Source organism: Sminthopsis crassicaudata, chromosome 4 (assembly GCF_048593235.1).
Source record: "Sminthopsis crassicaudata isolate SCR6 chromosome 4, ASM4859323v1, whole genome shotgun sequence".
NCBI lineage: Eukaryota > Metazoa > Chordata > Mammalia > Dasyuromorphia > Dasyuridae > Sminthopsis > Sminthopsis crassicaudata.
In genome coordinates this window covers 103255885-103276639 of record NC_133620.1, presented here as the reverse complement: position 1 = coordinate 103276639, position 20755 = coordinate 103255885, and the positions used below count along the sequence as shown (strand labels likewise).

Genomic DNA, 20755 nt, shown 5'->3' with positions numbered 1-20755 from the left:
AGGAGGGGGGAGTTCAACCAAGGAGGTGGAAAACCTGGAAAACCACCACACACAGAAGCTTTTGTGTACCATCACCTGTGTGCCTTGGGCATTGGTTTTCCCCAAAAGTCAAAGCCAGCTCACTAAATCATCTCAAATTTCACTCCTGGAATTGCTGGTGCTTTCAGACTTGGAGTAAAGCACAAAGGATTGAATATGTTCATAAGTGAATGGAATCATGTAATGCTTTGGAGGGGACTTTGCAAACTGAGTTGTCAATGCTTTTATTATACAAATGAGGAAACTAGTCCAGAGTGGTTAAGTTGTTCAAGAAAATTAGCAGCATAAACCAAGTAGAGAATTTACAGCCTCAACCCCATTTGCCTCACAGAAAACTGACTTCCTGATGGAGGTAAATGTTCCTCAAAAACCGGGTGGCTCTGAAGTACAGGCCTCCCAGCTACAGTGACCTCATTTCTTCCAGGCCCTCCCTTTTTTCCTTCCCTTCTCCCCCTTTTAATGTTGATTCTGCCACAATCCCAGAAGAGAGAGATGTAGGGCAACTGTGAGTCAGCCCCCCTGCAAAGGAAACTCCCGACTCCTCCCTGGTGGAAAGGGGAAAGAGGGGAGATTTCTAGACATATCTGGCTTCTGTCTCAGTTCTTGTCTCCAACTAATGGGAAAGAAGGGCTGCTGACAGCCTAGAGGAGACTGGCTTCCCAACTAGGACAGAGACTAAGGGCCAAAGATCAACTCTGGCAAAATGTAACTCCCCAATTCCCTTGGGGTAATGACATAGCAGCCTCCTATCTGAGAAGTCCCAGAAACCTCTTGCTCGGCTCTTCTCTTCCCTTCCCTTCCCCTCACCCATCAGCTTTCCCCCTCCACTCTTCTCTGAGCAGTCTGAGATGAAGGCACGAGCTGTAGGGTGAGGAGACCATGGGCTAATAGCATCAAGGAGGAAGGAGAGGGAAGGACTCCTTAGACTGGACCCCAGAGGAAGCAGGAGAAGGAAGCTGCAGACCATCTTAAGGTATCTGGACTGAGTCTTCTAGTTCGATTGTTATTTTCCATCTGAAGCCTAAAGTGACTTGTTCAAGAATCAGAGATAAGGCAACTATGTCATCCAAGTTCAGAGCCAATGATCTTTCCACATTCCATGTTACCATCTGGTGGGCTTGTGTATGTGTGGGTGTGGGCGTTTGGGGCAGTTGCTGCTTGGTGACTCCCAGACCTCCCTCTCTTAGGCTTAATGAAGCCTGAGCAATGCCAGCAAGTTCAAGTTCAAACTTCTGGCCAGAAGACTTTTCTTGTGATATAACAGTGAGGTAGGCAGAGCTGGGAATCCTGCCAGCAAGGGCAAGGGGCCCCACCTACCCCTTTCCCAGAAGCCTCGCTGGGTTCAGTCATCAAGAGGGAACTGGATTAAAGAAGGAGCCAGGCTTTCCACTCATGGCCACCAAGGTTTACGCCCTATTCCTTAAGGGAGCAAGGAAACAGCTAAATCCTGGAGGACTGCTGGGAAGATTAGGGCATGGATACAGGAAGTAGTCAAAGACACTCAAGGGCATCAGAATGAGGTTTCCAAGGAGTTTTCTCCCATCCGCCTTAGTTCAGACACTTACCCCTCAGTGCCCAGACTGGGGCTCAGGAACAAGAGAGCTGACTGAGTGGTCTCCAGGGTCCGCCTACATGTCACCTTGAGCTCTTCCCTGTATGAGATCCAAGCCCCCCCCCCCAATGGAGGTTAGAGGCTCCTCTATGTGCCAGGACCCCAAGCTCAGGCCTCAAGTCTTGGGGAGCCTAGGAAGCCACCTGATTCTATGAGGGACATCGAGGGGATGGCTTGGGTTAGCGTTAGAGGAGCAGGACGGGGCTAAGGATCACAGAGAGGGGACAAGATGAGGTGACAAGGAGGGAGGAGGGAGTAAAGACTCCCTAGTAATGAGGGAAGAGCTTGGGAGGGTCTGGGGTAAGTGCCCAGAGGAGGGGGAAGGGTCTGGTGGTCTAGCTTTTGCCACTCCTACCCAGCCAAGATGATGATCCCCGGTCCCATCTGGTCCCTTTCTCCCCTTCCCCAGCTCCGTCCCACCTCAAGGTACCTACACCACCCAATGCAGCCCCCGAAGCATCATTTCCTGACCGTCCAGCAGTGCCCTGGAGATTCGCAGCACTTGGTGCCCCACGCTCAGCACACCCTGTGACACAGACAGGTGGGCTCAGGGCCCACCCTCCCTCCCACCTTTTAGGGAGGTTCCCCCTTCCCTCTGCTCAGAACACCAGTGGCCCTTGCTCTCACCTTAGCTGTGTTGTAATCAGCCTGCAGGTCCACCTTGGGCACAAACTTGGGAACATCCAGGGATGCTGCGGACAGATTAGGAGCCTGAGTACAGCCTCCAAGCAATCTCACCTCTTAATTATAATTTTCAGCTCCAATTCACTTTTCTATCACACACACCCCTTTCCCTGTCCCCTAATCCTGCTGATCTGTCCTCATCTCAGTCTCCTGGAACCTTCACCTGTCCTTCCCTGCCTTCCCAGCAGCCCACCCTTCTTATTTTCAAAATAATCTCTCACATTTGTGTTCTGATGGTGACCTCTTGTGGTCATTCTAGAGAATAACGTGGCTGGCTTCTCGATACTAATTAAAGACATTCATCAGATACTTTTTCCATCCTTGCCCACGCTGCACCCAACTCCCACATGGAACAGAATTTAAAGCCTCTACAGGGAATTAAGGGCAAGGCTGGGAGAGAGCTCATCCACGCATATCTATCTACATTTATAACACATGAAAAGCAATGTGTAAATCTTAAAACAGGACAGACACGTCAACTAGTCTTCCTCTTCTCATTAGATCCAGGAACTCCCAGAAGCCAAGCTGAGCTGTTACAGTCACCTACAGTCTCCTGACACGTCTGGGTGATGGCCCCGAGGCGTCAAGGCAGAGATCTGCCAAACACAGCCAGAGCCACGAGTATCCTCCAGGCCTCCGGGTCCGGGAACCTCGTGGCTTCTAATATCCCTGCCTTCTGCAGGAGAAGAGGGACAGGAAATGCCAGGTACACTTCAGCCCTACTCACGGTCTCTGAAGGCCAGGCCGATGGGATTTTCATTATTTTCATTGAGCAGAATCAAAGGGCTGTGCTCAGTGGTATGGGCCAGGTGTTGGGCAGGAAGGCTGGGCTCCAGGAGGCAAGGATGGCCTTCAAAGAGGTATCCCTGGTGGCTGGGCTCCACGCTGGTCTGCTTATACATGGTCTCCAAGAAGATGGCTATCCTAGAGGCAGGAGGGATAGACCCGATTTAGAGCTTCAAGGTTCCAGAGCATTCTCCTCACAAAGGCCTAGTGAGGCAGTTAAGGCAGGGATGAAGATGCCCTTTGTAAAGAGATCAGAGAGATCAAGTGATTTGTGCGCAGTCACAGAGCCAGAAAGTGGCAAAGCCCCGGAGTAAATGTCTGGAACCCAGTTCTACTGTCTCCAAGTCCAGGATTCTTTGCAGCTCCAAAGGCCAGCCCGAGTTAAGGTGGGAGAAGAAGAGCCCATAGGGAGGTAGAAGACCATTCAACCTTCCACTTGTGCAGAGCATTCAGGCCTGAAGTGCTCTATAGGATATGATCGCAAGGGACAATTTTAAAGAGAGAGGGGGGTAAACTGAAGCCCAGAGGGGTAAAAAGGTGCTCCTCTGGTCACATGAAACATGGAAAAAACAGAAACCAGACACGGCAGCAAAACACAGATTAAAAAACAAACACGGGATCTGAAGTCTCAGGTTTATATTTATTACTTATGTAATCAAGGGCAATTTATCTGGACCTCAATTACTCTTCACAGGCTACATACTCAGTGACTTATGAGCGAAAAATCCATTTCTCTATCATATTTGTAGGGGTCAACATAACCCCTGTAAAATGAAGCTTTTTAGACCCTAAAGCCTTTTTCTAAGACTAGAGGGCCCCTTGAAAACTTATTCATGCCTATGTTTTGAAATAAAAAGCTTAAAAAAAAAAGATAAAGGGCCTAAAAGAGGTTCAAGGAATCCTGAAATTTCAGGGATCTAGATATTATTATTATCATTAACATGCATTTATTGAGCATCTACTATGTGTTAGGCACTGTGCTAAGCACTGAGATTCAAAAAAAAAAAAAAAGCAAAAAACAGATGGCTGAACAAAATATGGTATGTGAATATAATGGGATACTGTTGTGCCAAAAGAAATAATGTTAAACTGTGAAGTCATTGAGAGCAGAGAATCCTATGCTTTTCCTCCATGCCTTTCTTTGAATCCTCAAGATTGTAGGGTCTGGCACACACTAGGGGCCTAATAAATGCTAACTGATGAAAGGAATAGGGTCAGAGAAATCTAGAAAGATTTGTATGAAGTAATGCAGAAATGGAAAGAACTAGAATAATTTATACAATAAAAATACCGTAAAAAAAAACAAGTAACTTTGAGAGACCTCAGAGCTTTGATCAATATAATGATCACCCACTGTTGCAGAGTACTGAGAGCATGGAGCCTGTTCTCTACATCTTGATAGAGAGATGATCATTCAAAATGAGAAATCCATTTTTGGATATGACCGATATGCAGTTTGTTTTGTTTGTGCATATTTTCTTTTTTACTTTCTTAATAGTGATGGGGAAGAAAAAAATAAATGTTTAATTAAAAAACATTAACCTATCCTTCCCCCCAAAAAGAATTCCCAAACTTCTATTACCTTTCCTCAGACACTCATTCCTCTTCTTTCACACTTTCTTTTCCTCCAGTGAAAGTGCAGGATCTCTCTTTTATACTGGAAGAGGAGGGGAGCTCCTTCCCATCCTCCCTTGAATAGTAGCTATGTTCTTACTTACGTGTTATGGGCATGAATGTAGACATGGTGCAGGACAGCCTGAGACAGAGAAAATACATGGACCACGATTCGCTGAAGGATGTCACTGGTCTCAGCAAAGAACTGGTCAAATCCCCAACACTTCTCCTGATCCACCTCCAGGATATTGGCCAGGATAGGCACCAGCTGGGCCTGCAGCCCCCTGTTCCAGTCCGGGACATCAATGAACTGTCAGTAGCCAAACCTGTTCCATCTTAGTCCTATACTCTTTATCATCCATGCAGGAAAATAAGAACAATGCTCACTGAAGGAATAGTCAGAACTTTATGCCTGCTGCCTCCCCTGGCTTCCTTTATTGACTCAGTTCACATCTTATTATAACAAAAGACCTTTTATATTTTTCCCATCACCATTTTCAAATTCTTCTTCAGTGCTTTCCCTCCCAAGATACATTTATCTTATATGTACCCATTTATTTGTATATAGTCTCCGCTATTAGAGTGTGAGCTCTAATTTGGGCAGGGACTATAGTGTGCCTTTTTTCTTCCTGGATCTATGCCTTTCTGCCATTTGTCTCTAAACTTCTTGAAAGGGGCAGATAAGTCACACAGTGGATAGGGCATCAAGCCTGGAGTAAAAAAATAAACAAACTGAATTCAAATCCAGACTCTGTGTGGGTCTCTGTGATTCACTTAACAGCTGTTTGTCTCAGTTTCCTCATATATAAAGTGGGGATATAATAATATCTACCTCCCAGAGTTGTTATGAGGATCAACAGGACAATGATTATAAAGGGCTTCAGCACAGTACCTGGCATGTTTTAAGAACGACATAAATGATGATGATAATGATGATGATGACAATAAAAGGCTCCCCATTGTCTCTTCTCTTTCTCTTCTTAAACCCTTACAGTCTTTCTAACTTTTTGTTAACTCAGTGCCTGAAACAGAGGCACTTAATACTTGTTGACTGACTTACAATGCTGTGGGAACTAAGTAGAGCAAATATTCCCATTTTACAGATGAGGAAATCACCAATATTACAAAGTAAGAAGTGTGAAACTAGGAGCTGGAAATGTCAATCCAGGTTCTTCAGAGTCCAAGGTCAGAATTATTTCTACTAACCCATAGGATTAGGCTGGTGAGGTTGGATGGGAGAAGAAGGGGGGGAATGGGAGGATGGAACTAATTTAGCATGGCATTAATGAAGGAACGGATAAAGCCTATCACAGATCCAGCCAGGACTGGGGCCAGGAGGCAGAAGTCTTAGCTCCCTGTTGGAAAAAAGGTATAGGACAGACCCAGGCCTTGATCTTCCTCAGCCCCAAGATCACTACTTACAAGGATAGTCTGCAGGTGATAGGCAGCTTGTAGCTCCACTCCAGGGGACCATTCTCTCGTTTTTGGGTTCCTGCAATGGCCCCAGTTGGTTTTTCTGTGGTGATCTTGAACCTGGAAGGAAGGGGGAACCCAGGATCAGGAGAAACTCTCAGGTTATCGTATCATTGCAGGTGAGAGAGAAGGGTGGGGGAGAGGGAGAGACAGAGACAGAGAAACACACACACAGAGAAACAGAGAGATGTAAAGAAAGAAGGAGAAATAGAGACACATCCACAGAAACAGAGAGACAAAGAGATGTAAAGAGAGAGGGAAAAAGAAGGGGGAAGGAGGGAGGGAGGGAGGAAGAAAAAGAAGGGATGGAAGGAAGGAGAAGAGGAAGGGAGAGAAGGGAACAAGGACAAGGGGAAAGAGAGCAAGATAGTAAATATCTTGTTTTATGCTCACAACAACCATGGGAGTTAGGTGCTATTGTTATCCCCATTTTATAGACAAGGAAATGGAGGAGACATAAGCTAAGTGGTTTGCCCAGGATCACACAGATTTAAGTATCTGAGGCCAGACTGAACTTGGGCTTTTCTGTCTCCAGACCATAATAAGAGTGGAAGCTTCAAGCACGCAAGTCCTGTTACATTTTTGTCTTTGTATCTCCAGCCTACTTAAACATAGTATCTGAAACATAATAGGAGTTTAACATATGGTTATTAATCATTAATTTTTTCTTTTTCTTCTGTTTTCCTTTTTCCCTTTTGTTCTGATTTTTCTCTCTCAGTAAAATTCATAATGTGTGATTTTAAAAAAATGAATGTATATTTATAATCAGGAAAAATAAAACAATAAAGTTTTTAAAAAATGAAGTCACACAACAACTCAGTAATGATGCTGGCAAATAGGACTCTGGAGTCCTAGCCTCCAGATAAGTGCCTTCCTACTGTATTCAGGTGAGTTTCCTCCTTTGTCTCTAGTCTCTCTGGACCAAAAGCCATACCTGGTCCTTCTGTATACTCTTACTGCATATTATTCCACCATCTACAATGTTCTTGCTCTTCCTCTCAGCTCCAAAGGCTCTCTCTGATTATTTCAGCCCTGACAATTGAGCCCCATGATTTTAATCCTGAATTCAATTTGGTTCCTATCATTCTCATGATTTTACATGTGTCCATGCTAGGCTAAAAATTCCCTGGGTGGGCCTTTGCATCTGCCTTTCTGTAATTTATCCATTCTTCTGCTTGAGTCAGGGACTGAATCACCCACAGCATCCTATATACACCCAGCACCCAAGATGGCTGGACAGATGCCATCTGCCACCTTGTGGATGCTTGGTAAATTAAGTTATACTCAGTAGATCCCTACCAGACTTCTGAGGGGAAGGTTCAGAGCCTCCATCTGGGAATTCCTCACTCTTAAAGGGAGGCAGAGGTAACAGGGTTAGGAGGGTGGTGAGAAGAGAATATTGCTATTCTTTGTTGAAGGACTTGTTATGGGGAGGGGAATGGAGGAACCAATGGCATGTGATCACCGATTAAGAACCAACTTCTATGGTGAAAAAAATCATGCAATTCTCCTCAGAAGGACCTAGGTTCAAAGCCTACCTCCAACACTCATTCCCTCTGCCCTGAGCCAATCCCTTCATTCCCCTGGATCTCAGTCTCCCCATCTGTACAATGAAAAAGTTGGGTTCTGTGACTTGTGGGGTCCCCTCTGGCGCTGGGTCCAGAAGCCCTCCCACCCCTGAGGGCACTGTGCCAGTTTTCATTAACTCCTGACCCCTGGCATACATGATCTCCTTGTTGCGTCGAGGTCCACCAAAGGGGACAAAGGGGAGGCTGCCTGTGGCCGCGTGGTACAGAGTCACCCCAATGCTCCACAGATCTACTGTCACCCCAAAGGCCTTCTGCTGAGGCTTCCGGAGCACTGCTCGCTCATAGACATCTGGGTGCTGTGGAAGGAACAACCAGAGAAGGATCATTGTTGGCACGTGGGGTGGGAAGGGTTCAGTTATTTGGGGGACACAGGTGTTCTTTGTCCCTATTGCCCCCACACCTCCTTCTGCTTCCTCTATCTAAAATACGACCAATTGTAATCCATTTAAGTCACTACCTCATCCTGACAATGGCATCCGCCCAGTCACTGTTTCTGACACAATGAGGTCAGAATAGATAATTCATTAAGACTTGGAATCAAGACCTGAGTGCAAATGCTGCCTCAGCCATTTAACAAGCTGTATAGTCTGCAGTAAGTCTTTTCCATGCCTCAGCTTTCTCTTGTGTATAACAGATTTGGACTTGATGGTTTCTAAGGTTTCTTTTTGACCTAATCTGTGATACTATGACCAAGAAATTGTGACACAAAAAGAGTGTCTTTAGTCACAGAGTCTCTCAGTCACAAACTCTTTGGGCTGGATCTTTCTGTTCTAAATCCCACCACTCCACGAGATGAGCAAATTCACTTTCCAATGGGCCTTGATCTCCAGTCCAGGACTATATAGACTCTGGAAATGGCCCCAACTTTCCTTTCTTGGACTGAGGGCCTCTAAAGAACACAATCTGCAGGGCAGAGGGAGTCAAATAAAAATAGGATGGAGGATGAAAGGATTGGTGGCTCAACCTAGCCTGGGGGAAAGGAAGGGAAGGCAATGGATAGCTCCAGTTGTTCTACCAGTATCAGTATATTACAATATATCAGTATAATATAGAGTAACACCACACATTTATATACTGATATCATGTATGATATGATACCTGGTCTAATATGTGCTGATACTGTAGTATAATATGGTACATGGTATAGTACGTGCTGATACTGTAGTATAATATAGTACATGGTATAATATGTGCTGATACTGTAGTATAATATAGTACATGGTATAATATGTGCTGATACTGTAGTATAATATGGTACATGGTATAGTACGTGCTGATACTGTAGTATAATATGGTACATGGTATAATATGTGCTGATACTGTAGTATAATATAGTACATGGTATAATATGTGCTGATACTGTAGTATAATATAGTACATGGTATAATATGTGCTGATACTGTAGTATAATATAGTACATGGTATAATATGTGCTGATACTGTAGTATAATATAGTACATGGTATAATATGTGCTGATACTGTAGTATAATATAGTATATGGTATAATATGTGCTGATACTGTAGTATAATATGGTACATGGTATAGTACATGCTGATACTGTAGTATAATATGGTACATGGTATAATATGTGCTGATACTGTAGTATAATATGGTACATGGTATAATATGTGCTGATACTGTAGTATAATATAGTACATGGTATAATATGTGCTGATACTGTAGTATAATATAGTACATGGTATAATATGTGCTGATACTGTAGTATAATATAGTACATGGTATAATATGTGCTGATACTGTAGTATAATATGGTACATGGTATAATATGTGCTGATACTGTAGTATAATATGGTACATGGTATAATATGTGCTGATACTGTAGTATAATATAGTACATGGTATAATATGTGCTGATACTGTAGTATAATATGATACATGGTATAATATGTGCTGATACTGTAATATAATATTGATACATGGTATAATATGTGCTGATACTATAGTATAATATGATACATGGTATAATATGTGCTGATACTGTAGTATAATATGGTACATGGTATAATTTAAATTGATGCCATATTATAATAGAAGATACAATATAATATATACTGATACCATAGTACAATATAATGTATGATATAATATATATTGGTACCATAGTATAATACAATGCAAAGTATAATATATATAGATATATACATAATATACAATGCATACACATACATATGCATATATATGTATATATATTTGTGTGTGTATAGAGCTAGATAGAAAGATATACTAACCTCTGAGGTAGTTTCAAGGAAGAGGCTATAGAAAAGGTTTACAGTTCAGAGTACTCAAAACCCACAACTTACCAGGTATTCTTCTGTCCCGTAGACAGAGACAAACTTTTCATCATCTTCAAGCTCCCTGGCAGCCCCAAAGTCTGTCAGCTTATAGATGCTCTGTCCGTCTTCTCCTAGAAGTCTCATGATGTTCCCAGGCTTGATGTCCCTGTGAACGATGCCATTCTCTCGGAGGTGGTTCATGCCAGCCACTGAAAACAAGGGGAGATGCTTGTCTCTGTAGGGAAGACTCCCTGAAGGGATGAACCAGGAGGATCTCAGAGAGGATTGTGAGGATTTGTTGCTTTTGTTCAGTTGTGTAACTCTTCATGACCTCATTTGGGGTTTTCTTGGCAGAGATACTGGAGTGCTTTGCCATTTCCTTCTCCAGATCATTTTACAAATGAAGAAATTGAGGCAAATAGGGTCAAGTGACTTGAGAGGTAGGTGCTATTATCACCCCCTTTTTATAGATGAGGAAACGGAGGCAAACAGAAGTTAAATGACTTGCCTGGGGATCACATAGCCAGCAAGTATCTGAGCATATATTTGAACTCAGGATGTCCTCCCTGATGATCTAGTAGTTAGGATTCAGTGCTCTCACCCTCTCAGCCCAAGTTTGATTCCTAGTCAAGGAATAAACTTTTGGAGCAGTTAGCTGGCACAGTGGATAGAGCCTGAGTCTGGAGTCATAAAGATCTGACTTTAAATCCAGCCTCAGATGCTTAATAGCTGTGTGGCCCTGAACAAATCACTTAACCCTGTTTGCCTCAATTTCCCTATCTGTAAAATAAGCTGGAGAAGGAAATGACAAACCACTCTAGGATCTTTGTCAAGAAAATCCCAAATGGGGTCATAAAGAGCTGGACATGAGTGAATAATGACTTTACAACAACTTTTTGACCCCAAGTCCAACACTCTATCCACTAAGCCACCTATTTGCCCCATTATTTTTATAATGATCATTGTGATCATTATAGTGACAATTTCCCATTCATCCATTTAGTGAGCTCAGGGGCTCTGATTTCATTTTAAGAAGCAACCTTGTATTAGGTTTATAAGGAAAAGCTCTCAGAATCTAGACCTTCTAGTACAGCTCTGGGACTTTGGGGTAGTAGTAACAACTGCAACAAGAAGGATTTGGGTGAGAGCAAAGAATGGATTTTTAAAAACCTAAATTTTAAGCTAGATGTTGTCATCAAATATTTGGCAATTCTGGTCCATATGTTTTCTTCTGCCTATGGGGGGAGGCAAGGATGCCAGTAAAGCCATGTGAACATGATACATATGTCAAAGTGTCAAAGGATGCTGGGAAAGAGAGTGGATGCAGCTTTGCATTTGGAGTTAGGAAGACCTGCATTTAAATCCCCTTTCAGAGACTTACTATCTGTAAATCATGTCAACTCCTTGGGTCTCAACTTCCTAGTCTGTAAAATGCCTAGGGTGAAATCTATCTAAGTTCCTTCTAGCTTTATGATTGAATGCTAGATCAATTAACAAATACTTATTAAGCACCTAATATGTGTTTGACACTGCACTTAACATTGGAGATACAAGGAAAAGCAGGAAAAGCAGTTCCTGTTCTCAAGGAGTTTACATTCTAATGAGGGAGAAAACACACACACACATTTACATACTCAAAAACAATGCACACGTGTATATATATATATATATATGTATATATATATATACATATATATATATATATGAATATGCATGTATATATAAAAACATAAAGATAAATATGTGCTTATACTATATGCTATAAATTTATATTATATATAAATATAGACATTTGTTTATAAATATAAATATATATTAAAACATACAAAGTAAATAAATATTAGACAGTGGGGGTGACACTAGCATTTGGAGGGAGCCCAAGAAAGCCTTGAGTTCAGATTTCAAAGGGACCTCAATTTATAGGTTTGCTTTGCCTTTGTTTCTAGATGACAAAGTTCCAAGGATCTTAACACTAGAGCAATAGGGGCTTTAGAGACCATCTAGTCAACCTCTTTAATTTTAGCTAGGAGGAAACTGAGATCCTGAGAGAATCAGTGGCTCGTTCAAGGGTCACACAGGTGACAATGGGTTTGGAGTGAAGAATTTTGAAGCCAGTCTCAGTCAGACACTTCTTAGCTGTATGACCCAAAGACAGACCCTCTATCTGCCTGCTTCCTGTTTCCATATGTGCATTCCATGTGTATAATGTGGGCACAATATTAGCACCTAACTCGTGCAAGGAAAGCATTCACATTGTAGCCAGAGGAAGCGTTACAAGGACACTATCAAGATCTCTCTGAAGAACTCTGGAATCAATTGCATTACATGGGAGATACTACTAAAGGACTGCTCAGCATGGAGCACCTGCATCAAAGAAGGCACCATGTTCTTTGAGTGAAACGGTTGCAGTAACTCAGAAGAAATGGGAGATGCACAAATTGAGACATCTTCACCGCGAATGTTCATATGGACTATTTTTAGAATGTTCCTTCTCAGCTTGTACTGGTCTGCTCAGCCACAGAAGGACACACTGTAACTTCACTCCAACAAAGTGAGGTCATTTTGGACTTCTTCAAAAATGAAAGACAACAACCAATCTCTTATAAGGATCAAAGGGGATATATGTATATATATAGAGAGAGACACACACAGATATACACATGTATGTGTGTATATATGTATATACATAGATGCAAAATATTTTGCAAATCTTAAAAATTAAATAAATGCTATTATTGTTATGATTATTATCATATTATCATATAACAAAGTTGAGATTTGAAAGCAGATCTTCTGTCTCCAAATCCATCATTGCCTGATAAGCTCCATTATTGAAGAGAAAATAAAAAAGGCTCAAGCCCAGGGCTCAACCCACCCATCCACCAGATCCCTAGTTATTCCTCCTGGGCACTCACCCACACAGCTCAGGACCACCAGAAACTCAGCCTCTGCTAAGCCAAAGGCGTTCTCGGGGTTCTCCAGCACACTGAGCAGGCTACCACTGGAACAGTATTCCATCACCAGCACCTTCTCCTTGTCGCCGCCCTGGGGAAAGGATGCCCAGAAAGACCTCTCCTCAGAGCCCCTGGGGAGGGAGATACTGGCAGCTACTAATCCCTCCTTTATGCCCATGTTTTCTGAGATCTCTAAGGCTAGGCTTTGGATCCTCTCACGTTTATTTCCCCAGCCCTTCTTTCCTGTGTGCATCAGGCTGACCGGTTTTCTCTCTCTACCTTCTAGCTACTTCTGGTCCTCTCCTTGCCCTGAGGAGGACAGTACCCTTTACACCTCAGAATCCTTTCCCACCAAGCTGGAACTCTCTCTACCCAATTCTTACACCCAAACTTGTCTCCTCCAGGAAGTCTTCTCTAACACAAGTGCGTTCCTCTATTTTTTTTTACCCATAACATACATAACATACATAACAGATATATAGTCATTTTGAATATGATTTTAAATTTTTCCTTTTTGTGTGTCCTAACTTCCCCTGCCAGGGAATTAAAGAGGTCTCCTTCCTTCTCTGCTCTGACATTATATTAAAAAGTATCCTTAAGCTCCTACTGTCAGCCAGTAAACATTTATTGTTGTTATTGTTTGTCCTTCGCTCTTGAAGAGGATCGTGACATCAGGAAGGTCATGGCATGGAAGTGAATTGGATTGAAGGGAGGGAAGGCCTTGCAAAGTCATCTGCCTCACTTTCCTCTCCAAGTCCATCTGCATCCAGTGGCCAGATATAGATCATGATGACTGCAGAGGGCCCTGGATACAGGGGGAGACCTTGACCTTTTTAAGCTAAGGTCTTCAACAGCTTGATTGAGGTCATACCCATTCAGTGATTAAGGTTGAGACAAAGAATCTCCTCTTTCACCTTGTCCAAAAAATCTAAATAAATAAATGAATGAATCTGGGAGAGGAAAACCTTTAGGGTTTCTGGCCAAAGCATATGTCAAGCTCTGTGCTAAGCACCTTGCTAGTCATTAGGACTTCAAAGCACAGAAATGAGACGATCTCAGCCCTTAAGACTCTGACCTTTTATTGGGAGAGCCCTGCACATGTGTAATTACATACAAAATCAACACAAGGTAATTTGGGGGGAGCAGTTGCTAGCATCTGAAGTGAATGATCAGGAAAATCTTGGCGTAGAAGATGGCACTTGAGCTGATTTTTTAAAGGAACTGGAGGTTTTAGGAGTGGAGGTGATGAGGGCATGGATTATAGCCATGTGCAAAAGAGCAGAGGTGGGAGATGGGGTACCACATATGAAGAAGAGTATAAGGATCAATTTGTCTGGAATGCAAAGCATAAAAAGAATGGAAATATAGGTTGGTGCCAGTCTGTAAAGGGCTTCAAAAGCCAAGCATGGGAATTTGTATTTGGTTCAGAAGGCAATAGGGAGCCCTTGATGTTTATGGAACAGGCAGTGGCTTGGTCAGATGTATACTTTGGGAAAAGCACTTTGCAAATTCTGTGCAGGCTAGACTAGAGCGTGGGAGAGTTTGGGCTAATTTACTGAGCATACCATCTCCTCTACCGAGAACAGCTTGACGATGTTTTGATGTTTCAGCTTCCTCAGGACTTCAAACTCCCTCATGCGCACTTCTCGGGGGCGTAGGTAGCTGGCATTGTTGAACACTTTCACAGCAACAAGTTCTCCAGATTTCTGTGAGGGAGGGGGAAGATCACTCCTCACTACCAATACCTTTGGGACTACCATCACCACTCTCTTCCAGGCCCTCCGCATTTACCACTTAGATGACTAAAATAGGGGCAATTAAAATAGCGGCACGATGGCCCAAGTAGCCACTCTAGAATCAGGAGGACCTGAATCCCATCTGGTCTCAGACACTTACTGAAATCACTTATTGCCTCCCCAAATGAAAAACAAAATTTTTAACAAGATAACTAAAATAACTCCCTCTCTGGCTTGTTCCGAGCTTTTCATTTTTCCTGTACATTGTTGACAGACTGCTTTTCCTCAAACACATCACTCCCTACCTCAGAGAATCTGTAATGGTTCTCTAGGACCCAGGAACTACTAATTGATCTTATTTTTTTCATCAGGACAAGTCTGTGAGGTAGCTGGTAGTATTATCATCATCCTCCATTTTACAGAGGAGAAAACTGAAGCTTACATGGGTAAAGTGACTTCCGGGCTGTCACATCAGAGAGCTGCGTCATAAACTCAGATCTTCTGACAAAGGCGAGTGCTTTTCTCTGTTATCCTAGCTTCCGCCAGAGAATAAAGCTCAAATCTCTGTGTCTTTCAATAAATCAGTCAATAAATACCAAGCACCTACTAGGTGCCAGGCACTTTGCTAGGTGCCATCTAGAACACTGGGCTGGATGGGCCAGAGGATCATAGATCTGGAGGTCAGCTCATCCAACACCTTTATTTTATAGCCCAAATGACTTGCCCAAAGTCATACAGGCAAAGCTGGGATTTTAGTACCAGTCCCTGAGTCCAAATGCATCACTCTTTCCACTGTTCCGCCCCATGTGAAAATCCTAAAGTTTTCCCTAAAGGTTGAGTAGGGAGCTCACAAGGCCACACGTGCCCCAGGACTCCATCTGCCAGCCCATCATCCCTGCAGATACCTTGTTTCGAGCTCTGTACACGCTGGCAGTAGCCCCCTGGCCCAGGAGATCATCTGTGTGCCAAAGGTAATTGGCCGTACTTTGCATTTCCAATGTTTGCAGTATCCTAGTCCTTTCTGCTGGAGAGAAGATAAAGGCCGGGGCATGGAAAGGTATTCAGCAAAGCTGTGAGTGCCCCCCTCCAATCTGAAAGTCTCATTTCCCAAGATTATCCCATAGAGCAAATTAGGTTGGTAGTTCTTAGGAGAGAGAAGAAATCTTGATTCACAGATGGGGGGACTTCCTGAGGATCACACAGCCCAGTCCCAACAGAGCAAACATTTGAACCAATCTTCCTATAATCTGGGCATCTCCCCACCATGCACCTCTCTCCTAAGAACTTTCTCACCAAATGGACCAATTTTCAGAGAGAAACTTCTGGCTTCAGCTTTGTCTTCCAAGGCCTTAAACACTGCAAGTTACTGATGACTGTACTTGGGATTATACCAGGAAGCAGAAACAATGTTGGGGGAAGGGCCCCAAGGTCAGGCAGCCTAAACCACAACACCAAAAATCTCCAAAATTTCAACATGAGCTGGAGCCCCTCCCCATTGGCTCACCGGGGAACCCACCACTTCCTGCTTTAGCAAACCACCGCCTCCCAGGCAATTGCCTTGGGACTTTGACATATTGCAAGCAGGGAAAAAGGAATAGCAAGAGATGGACATCCCTTAGCTCAATCCCTATCCCAGCATCCATTCCTATCTTCCTGAGGGCTTTCTTCCAAAGTTATTACTTTTGGAAAATGTCTGTGTCCAAGGTGAAATCATGACCAAACCCAGTGCATGTAATAAGGCTGAAGAAGATTCTCCAGCTAATGTTTTAATAGAGAGTCAGATAGGGGAGATCACAGAGCGTTCTAATGGGTCTCCCAAAATACCCTGCTTTGAATTTGCTATCTAAAAAAGCAAACACCCCATGGACTTTAATTCCACATTTACAATGGTCTGGGAATCCTGGCTCTTAGAGCTGGAAGGGACTTTCCCGCCTTAAGGAAAGCTTTCTTTTCATTTTGTAGAGATGCAGTTGGGGCCAAAGAGACTTAATTTTAAAATTGTAAAGTAACACATCAGGTCTCTAAAACTAACAGGAATGAATTTTATGTGGTCTTTTTCAACAAGATTGGATGGGAATCAGCCTTGGGGATGAGAAGTGAGGGATCCTCTGAATGTGCTTAAATTCTACCTACTACCAGTGAAGTAAACCCCAACTATGGGAAAAGGTGACAAAAGCAGCTGAAAATGCTCGAGAGACCCCAGAGTCCTGCTCTCTCCTGACTATATTAGACCTAAACTAAGACTGCTAAGTCCATGAGGACAGGGAAACTCCCTCGTCTTTCTCTCCCCACAGGGGATCAAAAGGTAAGTACTCAGTAAATATTTCTGAATTAATAAATTAGTACCTGGACTTTAGTTCTCAGCTCTGAAGTCAGAAATTAATAGATTCAATGAGCATACACGATGGCCTACCCGTAAGGTCATGTCTTAGGGTTGGAGAAAAAAAATAATGGAAAGAAAACTACACTTGCCCTCAGAAAGCTTACATTCTAGGGGAGGGGGAGAGGGTATAGACATGAGGCACTTAGATAAATAAATGCAAAAGAATTAAGCTTCCCGAGGAGAGTACCAGGCTCACGGCAGAGCCAGGCACTGAGGAAGAGGGAGTTAAATCAACCAAATCAAGCCCCACCTGCCGGGTCTAGACCACACTTACCAGACACGCTTAGTACCGCCTGGAAACCTGACTGTTCTCCGCAAGTTGGAGGATGGCCTTTCTGCCTTAAGGAAGCCCAGAAGCTAAAGTGCACCTGAAACGATCAAGAGAAGCTCCTGGAAGCCACCTGACTGGTTGCAGCAAGAGGCTGAATCCTCCTCATCCTTCCTCAAAGGCTGCCTGCCTCAGCCTTTAACCCTTTCCTGTTTGTCACACTCCCCACAGGCTGGGGCCCTTGGGGCCAGCCTGGGGGTTTCCAAAGCTATTACTCCCCAGAAACTCGGAGCTACTTCCTCCCTGCAGATTCGGGACAGACGCAGCATCCACCTGGAAGGGACAGACACCCAAAACCAGAGCAGAGAACAGAAAGCAGAAGGGGCGGAGACTAGTCTCCTGAGGAGTTTGGGGACAACAGAGGAAAGGAAATGGTAACAAAAGCTCCATGGATTTATCTTTACTGTCCTCTCCAAGGCCCCTCACCAGTATCTTCCCAGAGACCCCAATGAAATATAAGAAAATGGTAAAGTAAAATGGCTACAAGGGACCTACTGGATGCCATTCAACGCCCTCCCCATTGTACAAGAGGGAAAACTGAGGGGCTCTTCCAAGGCCCATGAGGACACATGGCCATATGATCCAAGGTAGGACCTCAGTGTGGATGGGTAGAGGAGGGCCACAGCTGGAGGGAGAGGAGGGACTGGGCAGCATCCCACGGCAGAAGGGCTCCTGGGGTCCCGGAGCCAGCCAGGGACCACTGGCAAGGGAGGATGGCTCACGCTCTCTCTCCCAAGATGCCCAGCCTCCTCTCTTGGTTCCTTCCCACCCAGTCACCTACCCAGCCCACTAACCACCCAAAGCATCGGTGCACAAGAACGCCTCCCCTCCCCCAGCCCTGGCAAGAGTTGCTGCAGCTGCAGGGCCAGGGTCCTGCTGCCTAGGAGAGATGGAGACTCCAGCAGGAGTCCCAGGCTCACCTGAGGCCCCTGCACCAGTAGGTAGGACAGGCCAGGCCGGGAACATTGGAGCAGAGGGGGCAGGAGCCTGAGACTTCCGTCTCCCCAACCCTGCCCTAGCACCCAGCCCAGCTTGGCTCAGAACCTTGGCTCTCCTGCTCCAGTACTTCCTGATTTTTTTCTCTCTCTTTCTTAAAGAGACAGGGGCCCTCCCTCACTCTGGTCCCCATCCTAAGCAGAAAGGGAGAAAAGCCTCTCTGTGCTGAAGGAAGGAGATGGAGCCAGGACTGAGGCCTGCTTGGTCCTGGGTCCCAGAAGCGGGAGGTCCTAGAGGCTGTGTGGTCAGGAGTCAGGGCAGCCCAGGGCTCAGGCCCATTTCTCTGAGCCAGCCGGTCGCCCGAGCTGCTTAGGCAGGTTTGACAAGTTAACAAGTTACCTAAGCTGCCTTCAGAAGGCACATTTCCCAGACCACTTCTGCTCACCTATTTCGGCCTGTTTCCAAGGAGACCCCTGAACCCAAAGTGCTCCCCAAGGCCAGCTCGGGAGCCTTCTCTCCCTCCTCGATTGAGTCTCCCTGGAGGCCTGGGGAGAGTGTAGCCGGGATCATACTTTTTCCTTTTGGCTCATGGGAAACTGAAAGCTAGACAATGACTGGTGCACAGTTGTGCAATGACTCTGCTAGGAATCAAACCCAGGTGTCCCAATACCCCATCCAAGAACCGTTTTCCAAGACCCAGTTCCTGCCAGCTCTCCCGTTTAAACTGGAGGAGAGGAGGGTTAAAACCAGGAAATTCCATGTTTCTGTAGGAAGGAAGAAGGGACTTTCCCAGTGCCACACCTAGTGGTTTCCTCTCTCAGCCTCACCCCTAGCACCGGGACACCGAAGTCTGTTGTATTCTGACACAGATAACACAAACCCTGCCAGCTTTAGCCAGAGCTGCCATTTGTGTGCACAAGAGCAGCAGTGATAGCGGCTAGCCTGAAACAGGCCTCAGGCCGATCTTGGGACATCTGGACACAGCCCACGTTGTCACTGTCATCCTTGTTCCCCTGCCACCAAACCTTGGACTCTACCCTTTCACCTTATCCTGACTGGAAACTGAGCTTACAAGTCATTTCTCTATTGCTCCACACTCTCTTACCCTGTGCCCACCCCCTATTAGAATGTAAGTTTCTTGAAGGCAAAGACTAATTTGCTGGTTTTTATTTGTATCCCTAGCACTTAGTACCTGTCACACAGTAATAGTTTTATAAATCTTTCCTTCCTTCCTTTCCTTCCTTCCTTCCTTCCTTCCTTCCTTCCTTCCTTCCTTCCTTCCTTCCTTCCTTCCTTCCTTCCTTCCTTCCTTCCTTCCTTCCTTCCTTCCTTCCTTCTTTCCTTCCTTCCCTCCCTCTCTCCCTCCCTCCCTCCCTGCCTCCCTCCCTCCCTCCCTCCAGCTCACCTTCTCTCCCTTCTACCTTCTCTCTCCCCATTCTTTTCTTTCTTTTTCTTCCTTTAATTTCTTTCCTTATTCCTTTCTTCCTTCTTCTCTCTTCTTCCTTTCCCTCCCTCCCTCCCTCCCTCCCTCCCTCCCTCCCTTCCTTCCTTCCTTCCTTCCTTCCTTCCTTCCTTCCTTCCTTCCTTCCTTCCTTCCTTCCTTCCTTCCTTCCTTCCTTCCTTCCTTCCTTCCTTCCTTCCTTCCTTCCTTCCTTCCTTCCTTCCTTCCTTCCTTCCTTCCTTCCTTCCTTCCTTCCTTCCTCCTTCTCTGTTTTTGCTCTATTTTCCTTAGTGAAAATTCTCCCTATTTCCCTCTTGGACCTGCAGATCCTTTCCTTCTTTTTCCCTAAGGTCAGATTGGTTGACTTAACATGGAAAGTAATTGGTCAGAATTCCAAGACCCTCACCTGAATCAAGTGAGTTATTCAGTCATGTCTGAGTCTTGGAATTTTCTTGGCAAGGATACTTGAGTGGTTGGCCATTTCCATTTTGAGCTCATTTTTACAGGAGAGGAAACTGAGGGAAACAGGATTAAGTGACTTGCCCATGGTTGGTCACACAGCTAATTAGTGTCTAAAGCCAGATTTGAATTTAGGAAGATGAGTTTCCCTGATTCCAGGTCCTCTATTGTACCATGTAACTACCTGAGTTGCAGGTGAGAATCATCTATAAACTTCTTTGGCTTTTAAAACTCTTCACAACCTGCTTCCTTCCTACCTGTCCAGTCTTTTTACATACTTTTGACTTTACAATCCAGTCCCGCCATCCTGGTGTTTACTGTTCCTTATCTGCTCACTCTGCTGTCTTTGCACATCTGGAATGTACTGCATCCTTACTACCAACTTTTGGAATCCCGGTCTCTTTGAAAATTAGCTAAAATGCCAA

At 44.4% G+C, this 20755-nt stretch overlaps 1 protein-coding gene across 9 annotated transcripts in view; it reads right to left on the bottom strand.

The window, feature by feature from the left end:
- Positions 1–19009, bottom strand: part of IKBKE (inhibitor of nuclear factor kappa B kinase subunit epsilon) — a 32705-nt gene extending 13696 nt beyond the window's left edge. Inside the window, exons 1-13 of one of the 9 annotated variants that reach the window (XR_012489079.1) lie at positions 17990–18234; positions 17441–17534; positions 15689–15807; positions 14613–14753; positions 13009–13138; positions 10121–10302; positions 7933–8093; positions 6158–6268; positions 4840–5019; positions 3063–3259; positions 2279–2343; positions 2086–2177; positions 1605–1691 (exon numbers count right to left, since the gene is read on the bottom strand). Coding sequence is in view for 8 of the 9 variants with exons in the window: in XM_074308990.1 (XP_074165091.1) it covers positions 1605–1691; positions 2086–2177; positions 2279–2343; positions 3063–3259; positions 4840–5019; positions 6158–6268; positions 7933–8093; positions 10121–10302; positions 13009–13138; positions 14613–14753; positions 15689–15807; positions 17441–17534; positions 17990–18148 (1718 nt within the window). In the remaining variant the exon portion in view is untranslated. Of the gene's footprint in view, positions 1–1604; positions 1692–2085; positions 2178–2278; positions 2344–3062; positions 3260–4839; positions 5020–6157; positions 6269–7932; positions 8094–10120; positions 10303–13008; positions 13139–14612; positions 14754–15688; positions 15808–16076; positions 16139–17440; positions 17556–17989; positions 18235–18414; positions 18549–18875 lie in introns of those variants that run through there. The other 8 variants (XM_074308996.1, XM_074308993.1, XM_074308992.1 and 5 more) reach the window with 8 other exon arrangements.
- Between the last annotated feature and the right edge of the window lie 1746 nt (positions 19010–20755).